The 26,843-nt window shown below is 38.0% G+C and overlaps 2 protein-coding genes across 13 annotated transcripts in view; one reads left to right on the top strand and one right to left on the bottom strand.

Moving 5' to 3' along the window:
• The window catches only part of LOC107220172 (nephrin), a 155,457-nt gene that overhangs the window by 105,889 nt on the left and 22,725 nt on the right, over positions 1-26,843 (bottom strand). The window lies entirely within an intron of this gene.
• Positions 320-26,843, top strand: part of LOC107220174 — a 52,086-nt gene continuing 25,562 nt past the window's right edge. The window contains exons 1-4 of one of the 5 annotated variants that reach the window (XM_046744863.1): positions 320-699; positions 838-918; positions 1,003-1,159; positions 7,335-7,717. In XM_046744863.1, coding sequence (XP_046600819.1) covers positions 510-699; positions 838-918; positions 1,003-1,154 — 423 coding nt within the window. In that variant the 5' untranslated portion in view covers positions 320-509 and the 3' untranslated portion in view covers positions 1,155-1,159; positions 7,335-7,717. Of the gene's footprint in view, positions 700-837; positions 919-1,002; positions 1,470-4,840; positions 4,861-7,334; positions 7,718-26,843 lie in introns of those variants that run through there. The other 4 variants (XM_046744865.1, XM_046744862.1, XM_046744864.1 and 1 more) reach the window with 4 other exon arrangements.

Raw genomic sequence — 26,843 nt, 5'->3', positions numbered from 1 at the left:
AGCTTGACTCTGAAAATTGGTAAATACTATCATTAAATCTGACACAGAATTTGGGAGACGTTCGTTTTCACAATTTACAAAATGGAATTTACCTAGAAGCTTGGATAAATAATAAAGGTTTGAAAAAGGACGTTTTTTCAGATCAGAGAGCGTTTCAGACTGAGGAAAATGATATAAAAAATATGGACGGCAAGGATCAGACGTTGATAAATTTAACACGGAATCCATCATATTTGTAAGTAAGTTTTATTCTTACACATAATTACCGCTAAATAATCTAAAACGGTTCAATATCCAAACACATTTTAATGTCAAATATTGAATTACGACTATGCGCATGACTTGTTCTACACGTGTCGCCCCGTCACACGTATCACTCCATCGTATAAATAAGGAACGCTGAAAGACAGTGGAGATTATTCGAGTTACCGATCCCCGAAGTTTCGGTCCATGCATTTTCAACTATCGCAAACGTCTTGTAACATAATCGCCCTCAGCCCCAATCCAAAATGATATCCGCCAGCAGTGCCAGCTTTGCGGGGCCAACTCTGCCAAATGTTTGTAATGTAACAACACTCGCTACCTTTTTGTCCATGCTGAACGTCTCAACGCGAAACTCAGATGTGATTTCCAGCCCAAGTGACCAAATTAGATTAGCCGATTCCACGGACCATAATTGTGACGTAATAGTGATCGGAGGTGAGTAGTTAAAGGGGTTATACTAGGTCGGGATTTTTCAAAAAGCCTTTTTCTTTCAAATTCCATTATCGCGATGTACGTACACGTTAACAAGTCATATCTTCTATCAAAACTTTCTATCATCACGCTGTGCTGCAGACGTTGATGGAGGTCCTTCAGCCTCGATTGGTCCAGCCCGGATCGAGAAGAAGTCGGAACCAACTCACCCGGATAGCAGAGGTGCGTGGATAATCATCCAGATAGAACGGCCGTTCGATTCAACCAATTTTCAACGATTATTATTATTCTTTTGTTATTTTCTAGGTAAAATCAGCCTGGCCTTGAGTTACCTCAAGGAATGGTATTCCATCCTATCGGGAAACAAACTGAGCACGCCGCGAGATGTCGTAAGTCTTAACGACGACTTTAAAATCGTGATGGGTTCCGCCATAGTGCTGAAGATAATCACCATATAGGACAGGTGAGCTGCCTCACGGCGAATAAAGACATCATCGCGTCGGTGTTACCCTTTCTTACAAGGAAGGTATCCCAGGTCGATATCTCCGATGTCATTTTTTTGGTAAATACGTTATAGTGGACTAAAAACTAAGCGACACATATTTTTTTTTATTTGCCATTAAACACTTTAAGGTGGTAGAAGCCACCCTCCCGAGTAAGTCGTGTCAAGAGGGGATTTGGCAGTTTCACCCACAACAACATAATATTTTTTAACCAATCCAACTGGAAATGTATTCTCATAACGAGGACTGTAAAATGTAATTTTCCCAAATAATAATTAAATTTTTTGTTTAACAACGTTTTCCTATCGTGACGAGAAAACACCAGCTCCAATTTGCGTTTCTCCGTAACAGGGTTCCGAAAATCAGAGTTTCGCAAAGTTGGTGGCAAGAAAAGGGGAATTCAACATTTGCGACGAAATGTCCACACCATTTACCATTAAATCTGCGATATTTATTTCATGCGTTACGTTTTTTTTTTTTTTATACACCGGCTACTATTCTTCCACCCTTCGAAGCAATTAGACCGATGCATAGCGCCTGTTAAAAATGCTTAGCTAAACGAGACGGATTGTCCTGCCCGAAGAGCGTCCAAAATTGCGTTATCACGGGGCAATTGGCTGATTCATCCCGCGGTGTTATAAATATAACATGTAATTTAGTTCGGAATTTTTTTTTTTACCTTCATTATTTTATTAGTTTAAAATTTTTATCCATTAATTTATTTCTTCCTCATTTTCCTTCTTTCTCTATTTATACATTTTATACGTATTTCTATCAACTTTGCATTTCAACGTTCTATTATTCTTTATCTTTATCCATCGACTCGTTTGTCTATAAATTTGTTCTTTCTTCTCCTACTTTCTTAGTATGCAATGCCAACTTTAATTTTGTGCTTTCTTACTATCTAGCTTATAAGTTATTCATCGTTTACCGTTTCGTCTACGCACTGTTCATATCCCGGTTCGACTGGACTTGTCCTAGGACGAATAAACGCTTCTCTCTCTCACTCACCCCGTCTCTCTCGATTCGCAAAGTAATTTTGCCACTGGCGTCGAAGTATCGTTTTTAAATAACGAGAAAAGAAAAGTAAATAATACCCGGAGTTTTCGACACCTGTCGGAAATCAGTTTACACGGTTTCTTCGATCCGACGTGAAACGTCTGGGCGGATTATGAGGGTGAGATGAGCGCGTGGGAAGCAGAGTGGCTAAATTGCGGGCGACTGTATTGGTAGAAAAGTTTCACTTAATCCGTTTCCGCTTCCCAAATCGAAGCAAACGGCACGTACGCGATTCGGTTGCGAAAAGCACGAACGATGAACATAACAATTTTTTTTTTTTTTTTAATTCTCTCACGTTTTCATAAATCATTGATCAAGTTCGAAGCGAGTTTCATTTATCGATGTTATACTTATCGATGTTCAAACGAACTTTGATAAGAAAAAAAAAAAAAAAAAATACTCCTCACACTAGACGACCACCTTAATCAACTTGCGTGAACTTTGCACTTTAACATGAAAATTCGTTGTAATTGAGCGATTTTAAGATCAAACTTTGCGACAGTGAACGTTTGTGTTTTCCGAGTCTCGAAACGGTTGTTTGACAATCTCGGTTTGCTGAAGGAGGGGGAGGGGCGAAGAGTGGAGAGAGTGGAGGACATTTGCATATTATACCAACCCACTGACTCGCGGCTTTCGCGTGCCAGATCTCGTTCCCTTATCTATTTACACGTATCTTCAGGGGCATTAATTAAAGGCTCGGTAAAGGTCTTATCCAGAACTCGTCGCTGGTGTCGGTGATGAGGGGGCTGCGAGGCGAGGCGAGGCCACCCTCGAGTCAGTCGGGTTCAACTACAAATGTTTGAACAACACGAACAAGCCATCATCCCCCTCCCCCCCCCCCCTCCCCTCACTTTATGCCCCGCGGGTGCCGCCGTTGGTCGTGAGCTGGATTTCGATACGCGAGTTCGCGAAGGGGGAGAGAAAAAAAAAAAAAGAAGAGGATAATTCGAGGAGTTATACGAATTGATGATTTTTCAAAAAACGATTTTTTTTATTTTTTTTTATTTCATTATCGTCGTGTACATATATTCGATTATATGTATGCACGGAAAATTTCACGTCGATCACGACAGATATTCTCCAAGTTAAGCGCACATTTACAAAGACACCCAGGAGCTTTTGAAACTTTGAACGCGTTTGTCTCAAAACTGTGTTTTCAAAGTCGGTGAGCATAGATTTCTTCGGAAACGGCTGAACCGATCAGTCACAAATTTTTACACAAGCTTTGTGAATATATTTTTCGGTCCTTGATCGAAGGTTATTTCTCACCGATAAATATTTTCCATTTTGTAAACAAATTGAGGGGAAAAGTTTTTATGGAAAATTGGTTTTTTTTTTTTCGAGACGCCGCCGTTTTGCTGAAAATTAATATTTTGCTCATTCGTTCGAACAAAGACCAGATAATACTTTGCATTGTTGGGCAAAAATATGATAAAAAAAGAAGAGGCAGAGTAAAAATATGACAATATTTGAAGTCTAGGTTTTTCATAATATTTTATATAATTGCTATGCAACGTCGCAACAATGTTGTATCAGTTTAATTATAAACTTCGGTTAGTTACGCTTGTAGAATTTCATTTAACAAAATTAGCCTATCGTGATGTATGTGTGAAGTTGTCCGAGGTTACGCGGAACAAGAGAGTTGATAAAAATACACCTCTACCTTTCTCCCCGCGCCGCTTTTTCGAATACGTCGTTTCACCGCGAGTCAGTTATTCAATTTGCAAAATTAAGGTATTTTTGCTCCGTTTATATACATACGTATACCCGTGCACGTACTAATTCAAAGGTACAAAGCATTTCATCCGGGGGGCAAACACAAATTATAAACCCACGTTAATCCAATTATACGCATCAATGTGTGAGTGTATGAGGCATTCAAGGTAGCACAGTTTCATTTTCCCTTTTTGTTCAACGGCGTGGTTTGAATAAAAAAACAAAAAAAGTAAAAAAATCATCAATCTGCGAAAAGTTAATTTATCCAATGGGGCAAAATATTTCTCATTCGATGTTTATAACACAAGTTTCAATTTCACACTATCCAATATCATCCCATTCAATATTAATTAATTAATGCTAAACTTTCCGAGTGATCGTTGCGATCCAAGAGTAAATTCGATGAGCGGACGGTAAATTTTATTTCAACGTGGAAAACTTACGGAGGAAGGAAAATTAATATTTTGGAAATTGACAATTCTTCCGTTACGTGGACAAACCTATGGTTGCCGTTTCAACAAAGCATGGCATAAATCCTGTTATTGAAACAAAAAGGGGGTGAAACATGATTACGGTTTTCGTTCGTGGGTTTTCTTTTTTATTCGTGTTTTTTCGGTTTTTCTTTCATTCCTTTTTCCCTCCCCTATTCCTTGGTTCAACTTTCCGTTTTACACGAACAATTGTATTGGAAAAAAAAAAACCCCCAACGAATTACAACATCGACGGGAGTTCTTTCGGTACAACTAGCAACGATGTAAAAAAAAAAATAGAAAAAAAAAAAGTTAAATAAAAACGAACGATACCCGCCTGTTCAATACCTTTGTTAAAGTCGATTTCTTTTATTCTCTTCCCCTTCATTTTTCCAGATTGTCGGGAAATGGAAAGCTTACCGCAACTCGCGAAACGAGAATGATATGAAATATAGTGGAATATTTCTGTAAAACAGAATACGCTTCTTGTATTTTTCCTGTTACATTTATTCTACATCCCTTTTGTTTTTTTAACCTCGATTGTCTCGCAGAGCTTACTAATGAGAGAAAACTTCTTCAGACGCCTGTTACATTTACCTACAATTATCCGCTTCGTAGATTCACTTGGTGAAGCACCGATAAGAATAATTATAGGAATGACGGTAATAATAATCCACCGACGACGAAACTAACAACAATAATAACGACAGTATAAAAATACCTTCACAATTCTGACGTATCTCTAGTGTCTATCATAATTTCTTTAATTGTATCAATTACTCTTTCACTTAGCAGGCTGTTTATTCTGATTTATATACTCTCACCACGGAGAATCATAGAAGATAAATAAAAATCATTAGTTTCCGACATTCCTCTTTGAAAAGAATTTTGTCAAATATTGACACTGAGAGTATCGACGTTAAAACGATGCAGAAGTATCAAAGTTGATTATTAAAATTCAAAAATCGCACCGCACCATAATTTTCAATTTACATGTTTTCCAATTTGCTTCGACAATTATTTTTCTTCAACGATATTTCAAAAACCACGAAACTAAGCACACGAAATGTACAATTTTACAAGTAAATCCTTTTAGCCACGCAGTGCTGTTGTTCGAAAATAATACACGTTCGTTAAAATTCGAAGGTAAAATGATTTTATTACAAGCGTATGAAAAGTGAATTCCATAATTATTTCCACTTGGGATAAAATTTCGGTATGATGTTTTTCTTCGTTACACGTTAAATTTTTTTCTCCATAATTTTGAACTTCGTACGTAGCCAACGAATCGCACAATTACCTAACAAAAAGAAAAAAAAAAGAAAAAAAGAAAAAGGAAAAAAATATATCTCGTAGATAATTCCGAGCCGTTGAAAAGTTGCCTCTGTACGGCTGAGTATGCAAAGTCCCTATCATAACATCAACCCTGGTGCATGTGGACGTGTAGCGGGTCTGCAAAGTGGCGTCATAATTTGCTCTGAGGGAAAGCTGTAGGCGTAGGTGATGCGTGTTAGCTTACCTACGTGACTCTTTCTCACTCCCTCCCTCTCTCTCTCTCTTTCGCTCTGTACGTGGTTTATTTGCGTATCCTTTCAGAGCGGGAAGCGACGCGACTCCGGTGTATTATGCTTGTTACTTATTAACACGGACCCACCAAACCCCCTCGCGGGTCCTCAATCGCTAAACGGCGTAATAAATTTGGAAACTCGTGTAACGCAACGTCATGCGAGACCCTCAGGGACATTGAACCACGCCCTGCTCTCCACCACGATCGTCGAAACGTCAAAAGTTAGGCGAGGATAATGGCCAAGCTGCGCCTCGCTCGCTCCGGAAGTAAATAACTAGGTTCACAGCTTGTTTCGACTGAGAACCGCTGGCGTGCGCGCGCATCCGAGTCTCAGGAAGCGCGGAGTGGGGAGGGGCAAGATTTTCGGGTTCTACTGTGCCCGAAGCTTCGTTAAGGATTAACCCTTTCATGCATACATTTTTCCTCACATGCGATTCACTTGTAATTTTGCATTCATGGGGTCGCTGATTACGAATCTGAACTCGAAATTAAAAAATTCCAAATGGCGGATATAATTCTTTTTTATTTTTATCAAGTTTGTGTAAAAATTGGCATTCGAATTTTCATGGTAGATTGGCAGAAAATGCTTTTTTTCGTGGAAAAGTACGAATTTCAACCACTTGTTTCCCTGTGCTATTTTCACGTTTACGATCGTGAATAAGGATATAACATATTGTAGATGGTTTAACTATTCGATGGCCGTAGTGTCCGTTTTAAGCAAAATCAGATATTCGCAAAGTTAAGTTTAACTTAGTTAGTCTTAAATGAGTTGCGGCAAGTCTCTCTTTCTTTCTCTCTTTCTCTCTATCTCTCTCTCTCCGCCTCCTTCGCTCTGCACAGTGTGCACATAGCCACGTGGTTTGCGGTCTACAAGATACATAGACTCAGGTTATATGTAAACATACACATTTCTAAGATAAATGTTACCCGGCTCATACTTCCGCGAACTATAGGTTTGAAAAACTTTAAACAAAAAAAAAAAATTGCAAACGTTAAAGACATAATTAAAGCTCATAGCGCGTCGATGGAAAGACACGAAGGTAACAAAAAGAAACGATAATAATCTTCTACTGTTCCATAAATAATTCCAACATCGTTTTGGAAACTCGATTCCGAAATTCAGCTGCCAAAGCGTCGTTCGCGTTGAGAAATTTGAAAAGCTTTGAGAAAGTAAAGGGCTGCAGAAATGCGTGAGGGTGGAAAAAAAAATGACAGAAAAATGAGGCTGGATAACGAGGAGTGCGTTTTCAGGCTGCAAGAAAGAGCGCCGCTTTATTCGTGCATCATTCCTTCCACTTTCCAAGAGTCACTCGTCCTTTTCAGCGTCCGGATTGGTGAAGAAGAATAAAACGGGGATCGGGTTTTCCTCGTTGGGATTTTTGGATGTGGTGAAGATAAAAAAAAAAAAAAAATTCTAAAAGAAGAAGCGGAAATACCGGGGAAAGGACGGAATTCCCAGTTGGATAATCGCCCCAACATCACCGCAGAGACAAGCTGACCTCTGAACTCTTTCTCCCCTCTTTTCGCTCTCTTCCGCTTTCTACATTGCCCAATGGACGTATTCGTGCTTACACGATACGCAAAATAATTGGGGTCCACCTTCAAAAGCGAGGGACTCGGTGCTCTGGTCACCGAAATTAAAAACTTTGGGAACCTTCTGTGGCGTAAAAAAAAAAAACTGTTCAACTTTGTATTCCGCTTGCTTTCCATGAATTTACATTTTTAATCTCAGACTTACTTTCTACTTGGAAAGCGAATAAACGAAATTGATTTATAATTTAACGAACTTCTCTAGTTTCGTACGACGAATTTTGATCCACCTTTTTTTGGTTTATCAATTTTCTTCGTTGACTACAGCGTGTCTAACATATGAATAAAGAAACCGTATTCGAAAAACTGAGAAAAGTGAACCGGAGGGTGAATCGATCGTCTCGCTTCGTAGAATTGAATCATTTGTCTCCTTACCCGTTACTTGTCCAATGAACCAGTCGCATTATCCTTCCTCTCTTCGTTGTTGTTCCGAAATAATTTCACACCCACGCCTACCAACAACGAGATTTGGCGACATTTACGTCAACACGGTGAGTGGCGCGTTGATTCGCAACTGAGCGTTACGTACCCGGTGTGCCGAATATCTGGCGTTTGTTGCGGTCGGAGAGGTTGGAAAGGGTTCCACAAAATTATCGCAACTCCCGTCTCTCGCAAATCTCTAGTCTTACCCAGGCAGCAGGGAATTCCACCCATGACCCGATCCCGAAATCTTGTATAAAAGCTGGAACCATGTCCAGATCCAAAAACCCGACGATCTCAGTTCGTCAAAATCGATGAAACTTATTAATAACGATAAAAAAATTGGTTCCAATTACGTGTAGAAATTCGTAAATAACTTGTGATCGAAGACGATTGATAACGAAGGAATAAATATTTACTTTTTAAATTAAACTTTCATTGTACGTATACCTTGTGTAATTCGTATTCATGAATTTTTTTTTTTCCTGACGAATTTTACCCAAGATAAAAAATTTCCCATCACACGGACGATAAGTAGGAAGATTCTCATTTATCCAAAGTGATAAAACACGGCCAGTAATACGCGTTCGACGGAACGAAATAGAAACGAAAACCAAGAAAGAAAAAAACAAACGGAAAGATAACCAGACAGGGAGAAAAAGAATAAGAAATGGAACGAAACAAAACGAGGCATAACGAAACGAGGCAAAGCTTTAACCGCTAGGGGAAAAGAAGCCAGAAATAGGCAGCAACGAGATGAGACGAGGCGAAATGAATCCGAAAATCTCATTTAGGATAAGCCGTAATAAATTCAGGATCGGGATTTTCCGGTGCCCGTTTACCGGTGCGTTACATGTCTTATTATACACATATATACATGTATATATTTACCCACGTTGCACAGAGAGAAAAAAAAAAAGGAAAAAGGAAAAGAAAGAAAGCGAGAAAGAGAGTAGAGAATAATTGAACGAGATTCGAAAAAAGAAAAATGTAATCACCAATTTTACCACGTCAACCGTTTCTTTGATGTTGGCACAAAGTGTGCAGAAAAATTTTTTAAAAAGAAGACAAGAATAAAAACATGGCCGGTTGTTGTCTAATTTCCCTGAAGAGAGAAAGATGCTTGTGTTTAAAATATTTACAACTCACGTATAAAGGGGAAAACTTGCGTAGGTGAGGTGAGAATATATTTTCCCTAGCTGTTTCAGCATCGAGATGATACGGAGGGGTGAAAACCGCGGACAGTAACAAGCCGTAAGAGGAGGGACAAAGGATAAAGGAAGAAGAGAAAAGATATTGAATCGGAGCTCTTTGTCATATACATCTGGAACTGAAACGACGACGCCTTTATACGTGACTGCGATTTGTATGTACAGGGATAACAATATTGCAAGCTCTCCTGCGATGCATCGATTTACTCATTTCCTTTTCACCCTTTCACCCCCCTCCTCGTTAAATTCCTTCCTTATGCACATTGGACGACACATAATATACAACTCGGATAATACCTTTCTCACAGTTTTCCACCTTTCCATTCCGCGCGAATTTACATTCGATGCAAATGCATGACCGTCAAGAATCTACTGGCTGGCTATACATTCTCAACCAAAAGTGAGTCTCGTCAATGATATTGAATAATTTGCGAATCAGATTGAAATCGGAAAAAAATCAACAACGATACGGACGATGAGAAAATTAAACTTGAATAACAATAATGCCGAACAGTCATCAATAAATTGCTTGAACGAAACATTATCAGACAAATTTTTAGGGATCACTGTTTTGTCATGTGAAATGGCTTCGTTGATTTTTCTAAATGCACATAAATTGTTAAAGAATTTTCTCGTTGTGTTGAAATTTCCGTTTTCGAAAACTTCTAAAGGCTGTGTTTGCGAAACTATTCGTTCAATGTCCCGGAAACTTCTCGATTTTTACGAAAACCTATAGAAAATTCAAAATTTTTCCTCCATGTTTCAAAATTTTAATTCACGTGCATTCAGAAAAATCAATGAATTCATTTCACGTGACAAAAAAAATATTCCCTAAAAATTTGTTAAACAACGTTTTGTTCAAACAATCTATTGATACCTCATGGTCGTTATTATCATTATTATTATTATTATTCAATTAAAATTTTCTCATCGCCTTTACAGTGTTTAATTTTTCTCTGATTTTTAACTCACAAAGTATTCAATATCGTCGACGCGACTCACTCTTGGTTGAGAATGTACAGCCAGTACATCCTCAAAGTATCTGAGAAATATATTTTCTTAGCGCAAAAATCCCCCCGTCTTCCTATTATTATTTATTTATTTATTTTCTCTTTCTTCTTCTTCCACCTTGTATTCTCCTCTACATCTTCCGAGTAAATAACAACTAACGCCGAGATTTGTAAGATTTGTAAAGTAGAGAAATTTCTTCTCGCACCGACAAAAATTGCCGAAGAATGATTTCCGAATGACGGAATATTCCGAGGCAGACTTGCGAGAGAAATTATTCCCGACAGCTTTCAGTTTCGAACCGTAATTAATCGGGTGAGTGTAAAGCATTTTTGAACATTTTGAGATGGAAAAAAAAATCACCGATATCTCAGCCTGCATTTTGGCATCGAAGATCGAATATAACGATGATAAATAAGGCAAAGATTGCGTGTGAAAAGAAATCGAAGAAAGAAATAAGAAAATGGATGACGAGTCAATTATTAATGATACATCGAATCCTGACTAGCCAGGAATCAATTCTGTACTCGTCGATACATATTTTAAATATATACTCCAATTTGTAGATATGTTCGATTACGCTGCCTTACGAAAAAGATGAACGTGACATGCTTCTCGTCTTTCGATTAATTATAGAAAGAATTTCATCAATACGATGTTTTAACGCGTGTGGTTATGATAGACACGCGGTTACGCAACGCGAAAGTTATTTCCGTAATTTCTGTTATCACATATCGACGCATTGGTACCGATGTACGAAAAGCTGTCCAATATTTACCGGAATCGGGCATATATATATATTTACTTTGTGGGATTGAGAAAAAAATTGATTCGTTGCATGGTGATTTACTAGAAGATTCAAGTAAATTGGAATCGACGCTGCAATCGAAGTTTCACTGCTGTTTGTATAACGAGAATTCAAGTTGTTTTTTTTTTTCTACTCTAGGAGGAAAATTTTTCACGCCCATCGTTTAATTGTAAAATCCTGTAAGTTTTATACATTTTCATCCAGCCATTTCCGAGATCATCGCGAGAGTTTTTTCGGCCAGACAGACATTTTTCTAAAAACCTATTTTCCGGATTGTAGAATTTGGAAAATGTGACTTTCCATAGAAACCAACACTTTTTTCGTATCACGAAAGCTGATGAAAAGTAAAAAATGAAAATGTTTGAGAACCGTATAGCAAAATCACTACTACTGCGAATTCCTCAACGTCCTCTTCACCCTTAAACGGAGTCGATCCGTCACTAGTCCAAAGTTAAGCCACGGGGTTAAATCCCTTATTTTGGTCGGCACGAGGGTGCAGGGAAAGAGATAGGCGCGAAAACTTTTCGCCCCCAAGATGTTTTCTATTTTCAACCTTCTCTGTTTCCGTCTGTTTTTACTTTTTATCTCTTCATTCGCAGGTATCGCGTGGACGAGAAAAGAACCTCGAGGTATATTATAAAAACTGCTCCCTCCTCGTTATCCGAGTTAGTAGTTTTCCAGCAAACCGCGAATGCTTTTCTTTCATCTTCTTCGCTCGCCTCGCTTTTTCACCCAAAACTTTCCTAACACTTATTATCTTTTTCAGTTTTTTATTCGTTTACGTTTAAGTTTTTTTGTTTTTTTTTTCTACTTTAATGAGTCTTTCCTCTAAAGTTTTATCTGTTTGCGCGTGTGAGGGATTATTTCCAACAATCTTTCACTCTTCTCTCTTTTGTCTTCGTTGTAATACATACATCTATTTTTTTTTTTTTTTTAATATTATCATTCAGTAACTTTTGACTAAATTTTGACCGAATTTTGAAAATCCGTAAAATCAATAATTCGAAAAATTCAGCCACCAAACAGAGGGCTAGTTTGTCAGGCATTGATATCACGATGTTTTAAACGTGTTGTTTTTTTTTCCTTTATTTGAATTCTCAAAGGTCCAATTAGTGGAAAAAGAGCTTGGAGAAATCAATTCTAAGGGAAAAAAAAAACTTTTCAAACGCTTCTGGACGTTTATATCCTGAGGATATCAACTTTACAACAGCTGTCCGCTTGAGGCAGGATTCCAGGATAAGAAATGAACTTTTTTAAATCAGTGCTAAGGCAATCGGCATCCTGTAAGGCTCGAAGGTTTTTTTTTTTCTCGTTCATCTCGTTCGTCTTTCTCATTGTTTTCGAAAGGTAGTTAGGTTACACTTTCTTGAATGAAAAACGAAAAATCAAAAAAAATGAAAAAGCAATGGAGGAAAAAAAAACTTTGTCAGTGCGAACAGAAAAAAGCAAGGAAATAAGCCTATGCGGCGACAAATGTTTTTCGAAAATTGTATAAACGAGATCAATAAAGCCGAATTTCAGCTATAAATAAAAAAAAAAAGGACAAAGTGAGAGAAAGTAAAAGTTGGGAAATCAAAAAAAAAAAAAATTCAAACTCGATGGTAATAAAAATAAAACACGCCCACACACCTTATTAATATAATCCAATTTCAGGTAAAATGCATACCAATCGGCGTGCGTTAAACTTCAATTAAAAGTCGCATGTTCGAGGCGCGTTAGTTATTATAGTAGGTCACGATTCTCGGTGTCGGCGGTGATGGCGGTGGTGCTGTTGCTGCTCGCGCGATAATTAAATCAGCCGGCTGGGTTGTTATTATTCCTGCTGGGTTTTATAAGGATGGAGAAGAAGCGGTTAGGGAAAGAAAGGGGCAACTGTAAATTGAGATCCCTTAAACCTTTGAGTCACACGTTATTCTACCGAGTAAATCTTTCTAACAGGATGGTAATCTGTGGTTTCCGGAATCGTTGTTTACGAATCTGAAATCAGATTTCGAAGATTCAACATGGCCGATGAAACAGCTCGTCTTTGTTGTATTTTCATCGTTTTTCGTACTATAATCGAGATCGAAATTCTATTTTTCGAAACACGTGACTGTTGCTCAATTTCTTTTTCATTTTTGTTTTCCCCTCGCAATGACGATTTTTTTTTCCCCTTGCCCAAGTCTCTCCGTATATAATCTAACATAGGTACCTGTATCACCCACGTAACTCTACCTATACGGTGATCATGAGTATTTCGCGTGACTCTCAATATCGAATCGACTAACTTTGCGCACGGTATTATACACGTATATATATATATATTATATATGCATGTATCCACGGTACGGAAAACTTGTATATATGATAATTTTCAGTATCTATGTACACATGTAAGTCATGAAGAAACGACGGAAAGAAGAAGCGATAAAGTTAATGCTGTCGTAACGTTGAAGCTTTAAAATTCCTACCTCCTTCTTTTCTTTTCCTTTCCTTTCACGTATTTTCCTATCACTTCGAACTCTTACCACCACTTTTTCCCAACGATTCGTATTTCTCGTAAGTATAATCGATGAATACCGAAATACTCTCATTCAACAAGAAGAAAAACAACCGCGATAAAAACTCTTTAACAAATATTTTCAATATTCAGCTTCGTCGTCGTTACAACTGTTAACCACGTATTCGTGTTACAGAGAGAAAATTCATTTGCCGGGAAAAAGTATAAAAATAAAACAACGCGATCGAAAGAGAGAGAGAAAAAAAGTATACATCTGATGAAACGCGTTTCTGTCGTTGCAACAGAGATGAAAAAAAAAAAAAAACAGAAATAAATAAATTTTCTAAAAAAGGGAAACACGTAAAAATACTGAAAACAAAAACATATCGAAAAAACAATAAAGAACAAACGGCACGTCGAGTTCGTATTTCAACGCCGCGATGCAAAGGCGGATCAGTGGGAATTAAAGGGAGGAAAAGGGGTGTAAAAAACGCGCAGGAATTCCAGAGCACGGCATCATCGGTTGGGGGTCGAGAAGCCCACGCGCTATCTTCTCTCTCTCTCTCTCTCTCTCTCTCTGCAGGTTCCCTCAGCAATTTTCATCGTAATAATTTATAACGCCGAGCACCAGGAGCAGCAGCGCAGCTTCAAAGGGAACGAACCCTCAGCTCCGAACCCTCAACCCTGAACCCTGAACCCTCCGCAACCCTCGACAGTATTTATACACACAGATGCATACAATTTTCACTCAGCGTCGCAATCCTCGCGTCGGCTGTTCCTTCAACGCGTGCGTGTAAATAGTGTGCAGCACCTGCGCAGGGTTGCAGGATAGGAGGGTACCCCTCCTGGGTCTACTTTGCGCGACGTGTTGTTGAATAGGTAGAATCCGGAGACTCGCCGCGAATGTTTAATGCCATTTACCGTGATCCGGAAGAATGTGGGAAATGGTACGTTACGCAACTAGTGCGTAAAATTCGATTGAGTCGGTTAAATTTTTCCACCGTGATCCGAATTTGAATGAATCTTACATTTTAATAAGAAATGGATTAAAAAAAGACACACGCAAACACTCCCTCGGTAAGCCAAAAAAGTCGGTGGCTAAATTGAAAATCTAAGAAATTATGCAAAAATTTTTGGGCGGTTTACTTGAAAAAATAAATAAACAAATAAATAAATAAAATGGTGCGAAAGCCACGGATCCGCGATTTTCGGGATAAAAATACCTGGTAGCGGAGTAAATATAGAAGCTTTACACGGCGACGCTACCGCGAAAAGCACGCGGCGAATCGAGCGGCGGGTGTGGGGGAGGGCGAAGGGCGGAGGGCGGAAGTAGGTTTAACAAGCGATGCTATCTGTGCGAATGAATACCGTTATACCTACACGAGGTATTTCGAGCGACCCCCTCGCCACCCTTGTAGCCAGATCCTATCTGCCCCTCGCCGACCTTTCGAAATCGGCAGAGGGGGGGAGAAGGTGGGAAGAGAAAAGTTGGAGGGGGTGGATAAGCAGGATCGAGGAGGCAGAGTGACAGGGATGATTTTTCACGCTGTAGATATACAAGGTACACTTTGCAGGGATGAGAGAAAGAAAAAAAGAAAAAGAAAAATATTAGAAATCTTGCAAAAGTGATGAAAAACGTTTTTGCACAGGTTTTTTTTTTTTTTCATCGATTCACATCACACCTTCGGCGATGTGAGATAAGCATTGGTTTCGGTCGAGAATCACTTTTTCGAGTTTCAACGAATCTTTAAATTTTCGAATCACTAGAGTCCGGAAAAATCTAAAACTTGCACAATATTTTACAATCGAACGATGTCGGACAAACCCGCGGACTCTTTCCTTTTCATGACGATGAAAAAACTGTTTTTCCGGGTTGTTTTGTTTTTTTCACACCATAGATTTAATTTTCTTCGTTTTCTTTCTCGATTTCGAAAATTATTTCAACAGTCGTACCGTCCAAATTCCTGCTCAGTTGAATAATAAGAGCATAATTCTGATTAGTTTGAAAGGATTTCTGAAAAATCGTAACAAGCAAATTGCGCCCTTTCGTGTTTTCGAACGAGGCTTCTGAGAATATAATGCGAGCGTATTACGTAGATGTTTCAGTGGGCCTTGGATGGTTGTTTTTTTTTTTTTTTCGCAAAAAAATTACCGTGCGTTTTCCAGTTCGAGTAACGTGCAAACAATTTACGCTTTTAGAGGCTCGTATAATTTACAGTTGGAATGTTTTTTCGTCCAATTTTTTTTCGAGCCTTAGGTAATTAGGGCAACAACAAGGTTTACCTTTTTCTACTTTGTTTCTAAATTTTTTTTTTTTTTATTCTCTCGGTTTTCTGCTCCCAATTTAATCTCAAGTTTCCAATGCCTTTACGGTAAATCAAATTATTCAAACGAGTTCCGATACACCAGAAACAACGATGTTACCTGGTAACCCTGTTAATTAATCAACGTCGTGAATAACAAACGAAATCGGTATTCGGACAGTTCAGCGTACCCGTAAATTTTACCTCCATTTTCAAGGTAGAAAAAAGGGTTGAAATTAACCATCCGACAAAAAACCGATTGTTTAGGAATGAAAATGAAACGAAACAACTCTATACGGGTCGGGGTATGAAATGCCAAAAATTACGACTAATTATACTTCTTATAGCCGCAATGATTTCATTTTATCCCTCAAAAATCATGCAAATTTATTCTATTAAGATATAAGAATTACATGAGAACTGCGAACAGGTAACTAACAGTAAGTTTACCCCCTGTATAAGTTTCCGTTTCGTCTTTTATAGGAGAAAATCTAAAAAAAAAAAAAAAAACAACAAACAACAATCCGGTGAAAGAAATAAATAAAAAAAATAAATATCTCCACCGCATGGGTAAAAAAAGAACAATTTTCAACCCGCAGACTGCATCGTTCCCCCTTGCTAGGAAAACTGCTTCCGCTCTTAATTTCAGACTTAAGGTTAAAGCCTCGACGAGGGGCGTCGAGCTGTTTCTCCCTTATGACGTCACGCGCGACGTAATCCCCGCTAGATGGCGTAGAGAAAATTGTACATGCTCAAACTTAATTTTTGTTTCACCACCCTAATCCGGTCCAACACTCAAATCAAATCGGAAGAAAGACAAAAACGATCAATGTCAAAATAGGTATTAAAAAAATACCCATTTTTTCCTTCAACGTTGGAAATCAATTTTCTTTTCATCTTTCGTGCATGCAATAAATTTGACTCACCGTTATAAGTTCGCGATGCTTGAGGTACAGAGATAATCGAATTTCCAACTCACCTGTAACAAAAACAAAAACAGACAATATATTAGTTAAGACGAAAATGAAACAGTTCTTTTTTAATTGCCTTTTTTCTTAGACGATTATTTTTTCTTTTCTTTCAAAATTAATTCAATACCTTTTTAAAAGAAAAAAATACCCAATCGGATAAAAATCCAAACAATCAGAAACAAAAAACAAAGAAAATAGAAAAGATTTTTACAAGTAAAAATTAAAGACTAGTGAACAGAAAAAAAGTAAACATTGGCATCCGATGGTTTTACTGTGCTCAAAAATCATATTTTACATCATAGAATCAGTGTGAGTTGATTCAAATTGTTAAAAACGGACGTCATCGAAATTGTTTCTTGCGATTTTTTTCAACAAGTTTCACCCGTGTGAAAGGAGAATTTGAAAAAATTTTGGATCGCCATTTTGGTTCGATGAAAACGTCGCGTTGAAAAAAGATCAAAATCCAAGGGGATGAAGTAAAAGGGCTGCTGATTTGACGCGGAATGCCTTGTACAGAGGTTGGATATCGATACTTCCACGCACATACGTCTCAAGTGTCTTAGCGTTGTTCGATAAATTGAAGGTAATAACTGTTATCGGAAATGATTGGGAAATGCTTGCGTGTTTGCGTGTGCATCGCGTGTACAATCGACGCGTGTATAGGTAGGTAGGTACGTGGATAATGCATAAAATAGGGGAGGTTATGACTGTCCGGCTGCGTGGATATACCGTCGACCGTTTATATTCATGAACCCAAGTGATTCGGTCGGTAGCTTTACTCTGCCCCGCGAACTTCCCGAAAACCCAACAAACAAAACCCCGTCTAACCCGACGTACGAAACCTGAAACCAACAAATTTCGTACAATCAACGTAAACTTCAAAGACAGGCACTGAAAAATCGAGTAGAAATATCATCGAGATTGATCTTGATTTTTTCGAAGAAGCGAAAAAACAAAATGAAACGAAGGTTCCCGTCCTTTACGAACAAAGGTTTTTCGAAACGGATTATTTCGTTGTTATTAACGCAAGTGCAAACGAACTATTGACAAGAACGAGGTTCGTACGATTCATTTATTTATTTTTTTTAACACGAGGCCTGGATATTATGTTTCAAAAATTTACCCTTCCCGTAATTTTTCATCCGCCTTGTTTCTCTTTGATTAATTTTCTCCTATACTCGGCTGATTTACATCATATCGTACCTAGACGTGGAGCATAAACGCGATCCAACCAATCCAAGATGGACAGAGACGGAGATAAAAAGAGAGAGAGAGAGACAGAGAAAGGGAAATGCGCGTTCACGGGCCGTTGATCACACGCAAAACGTAGATTAATATCACCGAAATTTGTTGGGTAAATATTTATACCGTGCGACTAATTAATCGTTGTACCTTTTGATGTTTGGAGAGACGCGAGTGTAGAAGAAACGAGGAACACTATTTCCACACATATCTGCATTGAACAAGTTTTCGTGAATCGGAACACGGGCATACAATTATCGTAATTAAATACCCGACGTGGGAGTGAAAATTGAAAACGCGATATTCAATTTAACGTCTAAAAATTTCCATAAAATCAATTAACAATGATAGATTACACACAAAGTATCATTTCAATCGTATATAATTATTCGATCGGATGGAAAGTGTGAGAAAAGAATAAGAATTATGATTATTTTAACAAATTGCCAAAGGATGCTAAAATTATTAACAAAAGTAAAGCGGAATTGGAAAAGATTTTGAAAAAATGACTACTGAAAAGTACTTTGCAGCAATAACGAACTAAGCTTGATTGTAAGTAAACAAAAATTATTTATTTTGTCATATAATATTCGAGAATAAATATTTATTATACAGGTTTTCTTCCTCTCATTTAGATAGCAAATATTCCAAGTCCGTGCACACATCGACACAGCGATCAAACTAATACGTTATTATTTCGTATTATTGTATTAACGTACTTCGCTCTTGAGATAACTATATAAATAAATAAATAAATAAATAAATGTCTAAAGTAAATTAAAAAAAACGAAAAATAAGAGACAGGCGCTTGCGAGGGATAATGATAAGATAGGATTACAAGGCGATAAAAAAAGAAATATATTTACAGAAAAAGAAATAAAAAAAAAAATAAAAAACGCAGGCATCGTACAAAGAACCGAGAAATGAATTTACAAAAATTCCTCACCGTTGCGCGAGAGACTGAAATATGCACGGGGAGTGGAATGGAGGGTCGGCTGGTAAAAATGGTGAGGATAGAGACTTAACGCCGGCGCGCGCCTGTTCTGCTAATTGCATGTCGGACCGAGATGTATCACTACTACTAGCAGTAGTAAAAGTAGTAGAAGCAGCCGCCCGTTGGGTAAAACGGGCGAGCTTTTCACGCCTCGAAGAACTTGGGACTTCGGGCTCGGCGATTGAACGAGATATTGAATTTTTCCCATTTTTTTCGCACCCTCTTCTCCGCTTAATATTATTATTTTTCATCCTCGAAGTCAACTTTATTCCTTCACTGTCAAAACACACCTAGCGTAATGTGGCATTGATGACGCAGGTATGCAACGAAATCATTCTTAAACAAAAACGATATTACAGATGTGAAGGTTTTAATGTGCCGAATTTGCATGATCTGCAAAACTAAAATTACACTTGTTGGTAGATTGATTTTCTAAAGATTTTAATCTTTTAACTTTTCACCTTTACACCTTTTTTTTTATATAAATATTATTGCTATCATTAGTGTTTCGTTATAATTTTTAATTGTAAAAATACCGTTTTTATAAAAAGTAAAATAAAAAAGAAAAATATTACGTTGAAAGTATACACGGTACATATTTTTCATTACTATATCTCGATTCATGAGCATCAAACACATTATAATTACATGTAATGATAGGAAGGAAAAAAAAAACTTGTTTTTTTTTCTGTTATTTTGCACACTAGTGCAATTAGGACTGTCGAAATTCGAGTATCCGTCTACATTGTTACGTACATCCGTGATATCGATATCACTTTTCAATCCTCTCACGTTTCGCAGTGGGAAATCGGTAAAATAGAGCCGAGGGTGTTTTTGGATTCGTTACAATTTAAGCTGAGAAATTCGAGCGGTTGTGTAATCTGGTAATCGCGTGGCGTTTTATTACACGAATTCGATACCGTTGGAGAGGTTTATTAATAGTCTGCAGCCCGGTATTACGTGTCAAGAGAATCGGGGATCGGTCGAAATTTGCCTAACAATAAAATGGAAACGGAAAGACGTCGGGAGGGTGAACGCGACCGGTTATTTTCAGCACGCTGAGGGTGTAAAAAATACGGTACGTCAATTTTTCCACAACAATAAAAACCCAAAAATCAACAAACGGCAACGGGCGTGATCTTACGATTACCGATAAAAACGGAATTTCGTTGATCAATTAAATTTTCGCAACTAAACTCGAATCTTGACAAAATCACGAAATAAGGAAATGATCGTGTAAATGAATCAGGGCCTGATCGGGAGACCCAAAAAAATCCCCAACAACAGATTTTCGACTAGATTTCACTGTATAAAATATTGATCCTAAATTCACTGGGAAAAATATTCTACGAATGCTCTGACACGTTTTAAACCATATACTTTTATACGCGTTCAAAATTTTCGTCGCTTTGATAAAGTGGATAAGATTAGTCAAAAGTAAAGACTACTCCAATCGATTGGATGAAAATAAATTCTCAGATGAAAGGAAAGTATGGAAAATTATTTCGTTCGATCATCGTTCCTATCAAATCCCGGATCTCTTTTCCCCCGCTATTTGTCATCTTCTTTTCTTCGTTAGTCGTATTACGATTGAATATTCAATACGTTTCCTTTTTTTTTATCGACAAGCTGGGAAATGTTACGTATTATAATATCGTGTGCTCTCAACTATACGCTCTGTGATGTAGGTATACCCACGTTACATACCCATCTACACGCTATGTACACCCACACACGTGTTGTGCTAAGGGTTACGAGATATTCCATTTAAATCCTTCCGGGCGATTATTCCTCTGAAGGGGGATGAAATAAAGTGAGCAGAAAATGTTGAATTATACCCGACATTTACGCAACGATATACACGTATTATTGAGAAGCAAAAATTTTCTCTTCGATGAGGTGTAAGTTTTTACTTTTATTTTCATTTCTGTAACGATTTTTATTTTCAAATAATCGTGGATAGTAAAATGTTGGGGGACAAAAAAAAAAAAAAAAAAAAACACCTCCCAATTCGTGAACTTTTTAATCCTGCAATCATTTTACCGCTGATTCACGTGCGTTTATCACTGTAAGCACAAACAACGTAATTTGTCTAAATTTTAAAAACTCGTTTTCCGATTAATTACAAAAAGCTGTAAAGAGCAGTGAAAACCATTCCACGTACGGTAATCTGAAAGCCTGCTTTGTAAAATATTTATTCTGAGGGAAAAAACGTGACTTTTATTTACGTACGTTAAGAGCAGCGCGAAAAGAGCGAGTGAAACTCGAGGTCCAGTTTCATCCGGCTTTCTAGAGTATTATACTCGAAGGTATATTTCGAGCCGTCCGAGAATCGGAAAACCCACGCATGTCGATTTTCACCTACAGCTGCCCCTTTTGCCGAAGGGACTGACTGCCTGCCTGGCATCTGGCAGCCCTCGATTCCGACGAGGATAAATTTCCCCGACTCGTTTCTATAGAATTTCACGGCCAATACTCGAGGTTTCGTCAGATTGGAGAATTGGAAGTATTCGCAAGGTAGGCACGAAACTTGTGAAAAAAAAAAACCGAAAAAAAAAATCACACCGATCCTCGTACAGAATTTTGCAGAAAACAATTCCTGAGTACAAAAACAAGATAATGTCGTATTGAAATTTATCGCAGAATTTTAGACCGTATAATTATTGCATCGATTAATCAAAAACTTTTTACAAGAAATTAAGTTTTATCGTGCAAAATAAAAATAAGTGATCAAATCGATCCACAATTCTGTTATTCAAAATAAATATTACATAATTGTATTTAGACGTTTGTTTTTTTTTTGCCGCGTGTGTAATTGAATTTTATCTTCTGTCCAATTATTTTCATAAAATTAATCGTTTCGCTGCCTCAAGTTTGAAGTATAAATTAAAAGCGTTTTTCTAAAAACTTTCATAAGGAGTCAAACAACTCGTTACACAATTTGCATTTTCTTTTCCTCGTCTCTCTTCACCTCCACCGTTATTAATTCATATGCCGTCTACTCCGAACCCTCCCTCCCTCCCTCCCTTCCTCTCTCTCACTCTCTCTCTCTCTCTCTTTCTTCTATCTGCGTCACTCCGCATAAGCTTCCACGTTTACCTCTCGGTTTGCTTCCTCTTATTGCACAGCCGTTAACGTTCATTACTACTTTTCAACGTTGACCTTTCCTGCATTTTGTATACACAGCCTCCGCGGCGATTTGAATTGCTAATTTTCCACCATACACACACGGATACACGTATTATACATAAATATACTCATTTATATGCACAACTGCATGCATACACACACACAACGCGGGCAAAAATTCGTTGTACGTTACGTATAAACTAAAAAGAGAGCCAGAGGATGAAAATTGTTCGAATTAAAAAAACATGAAAAAAAAAAAAATTTGACTTCATTATCCCAACTGCATCCTACTTAACATTTTTCCTCTTCTTTTTCTGTATCTTTTTCCTTTTTTTCCACCGAATTCCGTTTCGTTTCACAAATTACTGTTACTTTTTATTTTTTCTCCCCCCTCCCTCCCCCGCCGTATTCTTTTTTTTTTTTTTTTTGCTTCATCTGCCATTTCTAGTTACACCTCAGGCGGAAATATTCTACGTTAATTAGTACACGGTCGAGGTGGTAACCAAAGCTCAAGAAAATTAGAGTAAATATCTTGGCACGCGATTCGAGAAGTTGCAGGCTGTCGCTTCGTGGCTGGAGGGAATTAAGAAAAGGAAGAAAGAGAATGGAGGAGAGAGAGGGGGAGGGGAGGAACAGCCGGAAGGGTAAAATCGGTTGGCTACTTCCTGTGCGGAGCCGGAAGTAGGAGGGAATCCGGCACCAAAATCCCCGGCTTTTAGAAGATATAATTCATTTTATGCAACTTTGGCTTTACCTTGTAAAATGTTTAGAAAATTTTTCGGCTAATATTTCGCGTCGAACGCTGTGACGTTATTCGGTTAAAAATGTCATATTCGATTATCGTAGGCTAGCTTTCCAGCTTTTTCTTTCAAAATCACAACAATTATGCGTTCGATTTTAATTTACATAGCTACGAATTCAATTAACTGCGTGTGGATAAAATATATATCATATTATTATTGTCGTTTATCGATTTATCGAAATTTCTTATTGTCGGTCGCAACGCTGCAACGTAAAACGTATATTACAATTGGTCGGCCTTCTTCTCGGCTATTTTTCATTCCTTTTTTCACCCTCCCTTTGTATCCTTCGTACGCGTTCCGGAGTTTGGGTAAAACTTGTCGGCGGGAAAAAACGGCAGGTGAGAAGAAAAAGTTTGGCCAAAGATCGAAACTTGAAACTGGTTTGAAACTTGTTCTCTTGTAAAAACTGACGTGGCTGTGAAAGCGCCGGAGTGCAAAAATGACGCCACTATCATTGTCTACGAATCGCGAGCCGTCCGTAAAATTTAGCAAAAAGCATCGGAGGGAGAAAGACGTGATAAGAAGGTGAAACGAATCGAAGAAACGGGGAAAGAAGTTGATTCAAAGTAAGCTTCGTGGTTAACCGGTGGATAGATAAAAAGCTATTTTTGTTTACTTATTTCTCCTACTCGATCTCGTTCGAATTCTCCCCCCTCTTAAATCGAGTTCGCATCACCCGCGGGATTTTCCGTCCGTAGGTGCAGCGAGACGTCAAAGCGGTTAAAACGTCGTCGACGCGACGCGAGGCTGGCAGGGAGACCGTTAATCTAACCACATCATTAATAACATTCCATTCTAGACCGTTGGCAAGAAGAAACTAGAAGAAAAAGTGGGTGGCAAAAAAAAATTACGAAAGCCGAAGTCTGCAACGGCGAAGAAAGAGACAGAGAACAACGATGAGAAAAAATAATCCGGAAACTGGCTAATTGTAAGCGTTGAGGAAAAAAAAATTTTAATTTTTCGTTTCGTGCCAGATGAACGAATTTTCTAGTACAAAATCTAAAAGCTAAAAAAAAAGGATAAAAAAAAAAATATAAAAAATACCGTATACAGATTTAGACACAGAATTATTGAATAATTAAATAAATGCAACACTTTATCGACTTCTCCTGACTATTACTGCAATATTAATGCAAAATTATACTGATTATTGCATATTTAATCACACCCACGCGTATAATATTATAAATTTGTGTCAAGCCCGGAAATCTGCAGAGTAAAAATATTGTATGAAACCGGTTTCAACATCGATATGCAGAAGCGATAATGAAAAATAGCTATAAATAAAGCGACGGGAGGTGCCACGAATCGTGTTTAATTTATTACGTTTGAATAAATTTTCCGAATAGGTAACAAAAGAGATGTGAAATTTCGTCAAGAGTTAGGATCGTCGTGCGTCTGAACGATTCATTACGGTTCGAATTGTAAATCAGGCTTCCCTCTCTTTCGCTCTTGCCAACATTTATAATTCGCGATTATGCGATCCAACGTGCCTTCTTCTCTCGTTATTAACGCGTTATAACTCTCTCTCTCTTGGAAGTGTAAAGAAATGAAATTGATAGAATTAAAAATGACACAAATAACAAATTTGTTGTCCAAGCACAGTGTTGGGTAGATACCAAAAACTTGGTTTGGGAAAACCAAAGACTTGGAAACATTTTTTGTCCTTGTAGTTTCTACTTTTACACGCTTGAAGAAAGGCAATTTAAAAAACCGAATGTAAAAAACAATTTTCCTAGTTAATATTTTGAATTTCTTACTATCCGCACTTGTGGTTGAAAGAAAAATTGAATTCTCTTTTTCTCGATCGTGTCTCTTTACTTTCGCGTTTTTTTTCTTTCTTCTTCTTCTTCTTCTTCTCTTTTTCTCCTTTTCATTGCTTCATGAGGATTATTCGAAGCATCCCTAGCTCTCCCGGGGTTATTACCTCGGGCATGTTAAGCCAGTTACGATGTCTCCTGGAGTGCGAAGCCCTCGGCTAAGCCTCCATCGCCACGTCCCACCGCGCCCTCCTTAATTCTCGATGCGAAGAAGAAGAAGAAGAAGAAGAAGAAGAAGAAGAAAAAGAAGACCGCAGTGGAGAAATAAAAATAAGAATAAAAATAACGGTAACGATAACGACAACGACGCGACTAATGATTACAATATAATTATATGGAGTGATTATCCAGTGAGAGAACGGTTCGTCGTCCGCCATTGTTTAATGCGCATGCGCCGCAATATCCGAGAGCATCCGTTTGCCAGGGTAACCAACCATCGTGAACGTAACCTAAAAAAATGTGTCATCTTAATTGACGACGGTTGGCCACCCTGACAAGTGACCGTTCGCAAAACATTCGTACTTTCTTTTTGCTTTGTCAGTTCAGAAATATGGAAGAAGTAATAGAATATATGCTTTTTTACGGGTAAGAAGGAGAGATGAAAAGGGCTGCGATATCCAATATTATCAAAGAGGGTCAATCTACACGAATCGACGTAGATAACGAGAGAGGGAAAAAGAGAGAGAGAGAGAGAGTGCGTCGTGTTCGAGGGGCTATTTTTACCGCAACCCCGAATTCGTTCCACTCGCCATCGCCTTCCCCTTCACCTTCTACTTATCATTTTCCTTGTCCCAAAATATCCGTATCATTTCCTTCGGAACGATTCGCCAAGGGACGAAGAAGCGTAGAGAATAGGAAGCAAGTGGACAAATAAATAAGAAAGTAAAAAGAAAAAAAAGAAGAAGAAAATGGAAGATATATAAGGTGAACTCGGGGGATAGTAGGAATAAAAATAAATATAAAATTCCAAACTCCTCCGCGAAACCTGAATCTGACGGATAAAAACACACGCATTATTTACGTAGGTATGTGTACTATATGTATATATATACCTATAAGCCTGCATATTATATTATATCGCACACAGGGTGACGAAAAAGTGTGAAAACCCGTGAAAATCTCGCGCGGTTCGGTGAGGAAGAAAAATAAATTACCCAGGTTCAATCGTAGATAATTTTTAACAAGGGATTCGATCGTGAGCTTTTATTTGGAATTTAACCTCGTCTTCGAAAAAAATGGAAACGTGGTCTCTGACATACGTATTCCGTTTTTGTCAAGTCTGATTTTATTGGGAAACAAAATGCACGGTTAAAGTATGAGATGCATAAGATAAAATATCAATCAATTTTAATTGTTTTAATTTTTTTGTCTCTAATTCTTGGTCAGATTTCTGTTTGTTCCATTTGATTTTTTAGTTTCGTTACGGACCGTGACGACGAAGAGCATTCGTTGGAGGGGAGAGGAGGGGTCGTATAACTCTTCGCGTCACTTATACGTAAAAGGCTAGCCGATAAACGAAGGCCAGAAGCTGGTTGGTTTCTTGCGTCATACTTCAACAGCGTGATTCTACTTCTCGGCTCTACTTCTTCTCTCTTTCCTTCATTCTTTCCTTTTTTCATTCTTTTACCTCCGCCTCTCACCCTCCGCGGGGTTATTCAAGCATAAGATACATTATTCCACGAGAGCCTGCCTAACACGCTCTCTTATACGAATTCCATTATTTACACGGTTAACAATATCGTATAAATATACACTTCTCCTCTGTATATTTACTTCTCGTGCCGAACCCTGAGTCATTTTTTACGCGGAACCTTTTCCCATCTATTATTCAACGTTTTTGTTATACTTTTATGCCAATTAAAAAACTGATTTTAATTTTTCTACACGACGCAGGAGTTGCCGAATGGCTGATTTTTATTTTATTTTTTTCTTATAATCACACTTCCGGATCATTCCTATTTTGCGGATCAAAAGACAGAAAAAGAAACGAAGGGGGGAAAAGAATAAAGAACGAGAAAAAGCTCGATTTCCGATCGCGAGAATTCGGCTCTCGT

Source organism: Neodiprion lecontei, chromosome 7 (assembly GCF_021901455.1).
Source record: "Neodiprion lecontei isolate iyNeoLeco1 chromosome 7, iyNeoLeco1.1, whole genome shotgun sequence".
NCBI classification, from domain to species: Eukaryota; Metazoa; Arthropoda; class Insecta; order Hymenoptera; family Diprionidae; genus Neodiprion; species Neodiprion lecontei.
This window is presented reverse-complemented; position numbering and strand designations above follow the sequence as displayed.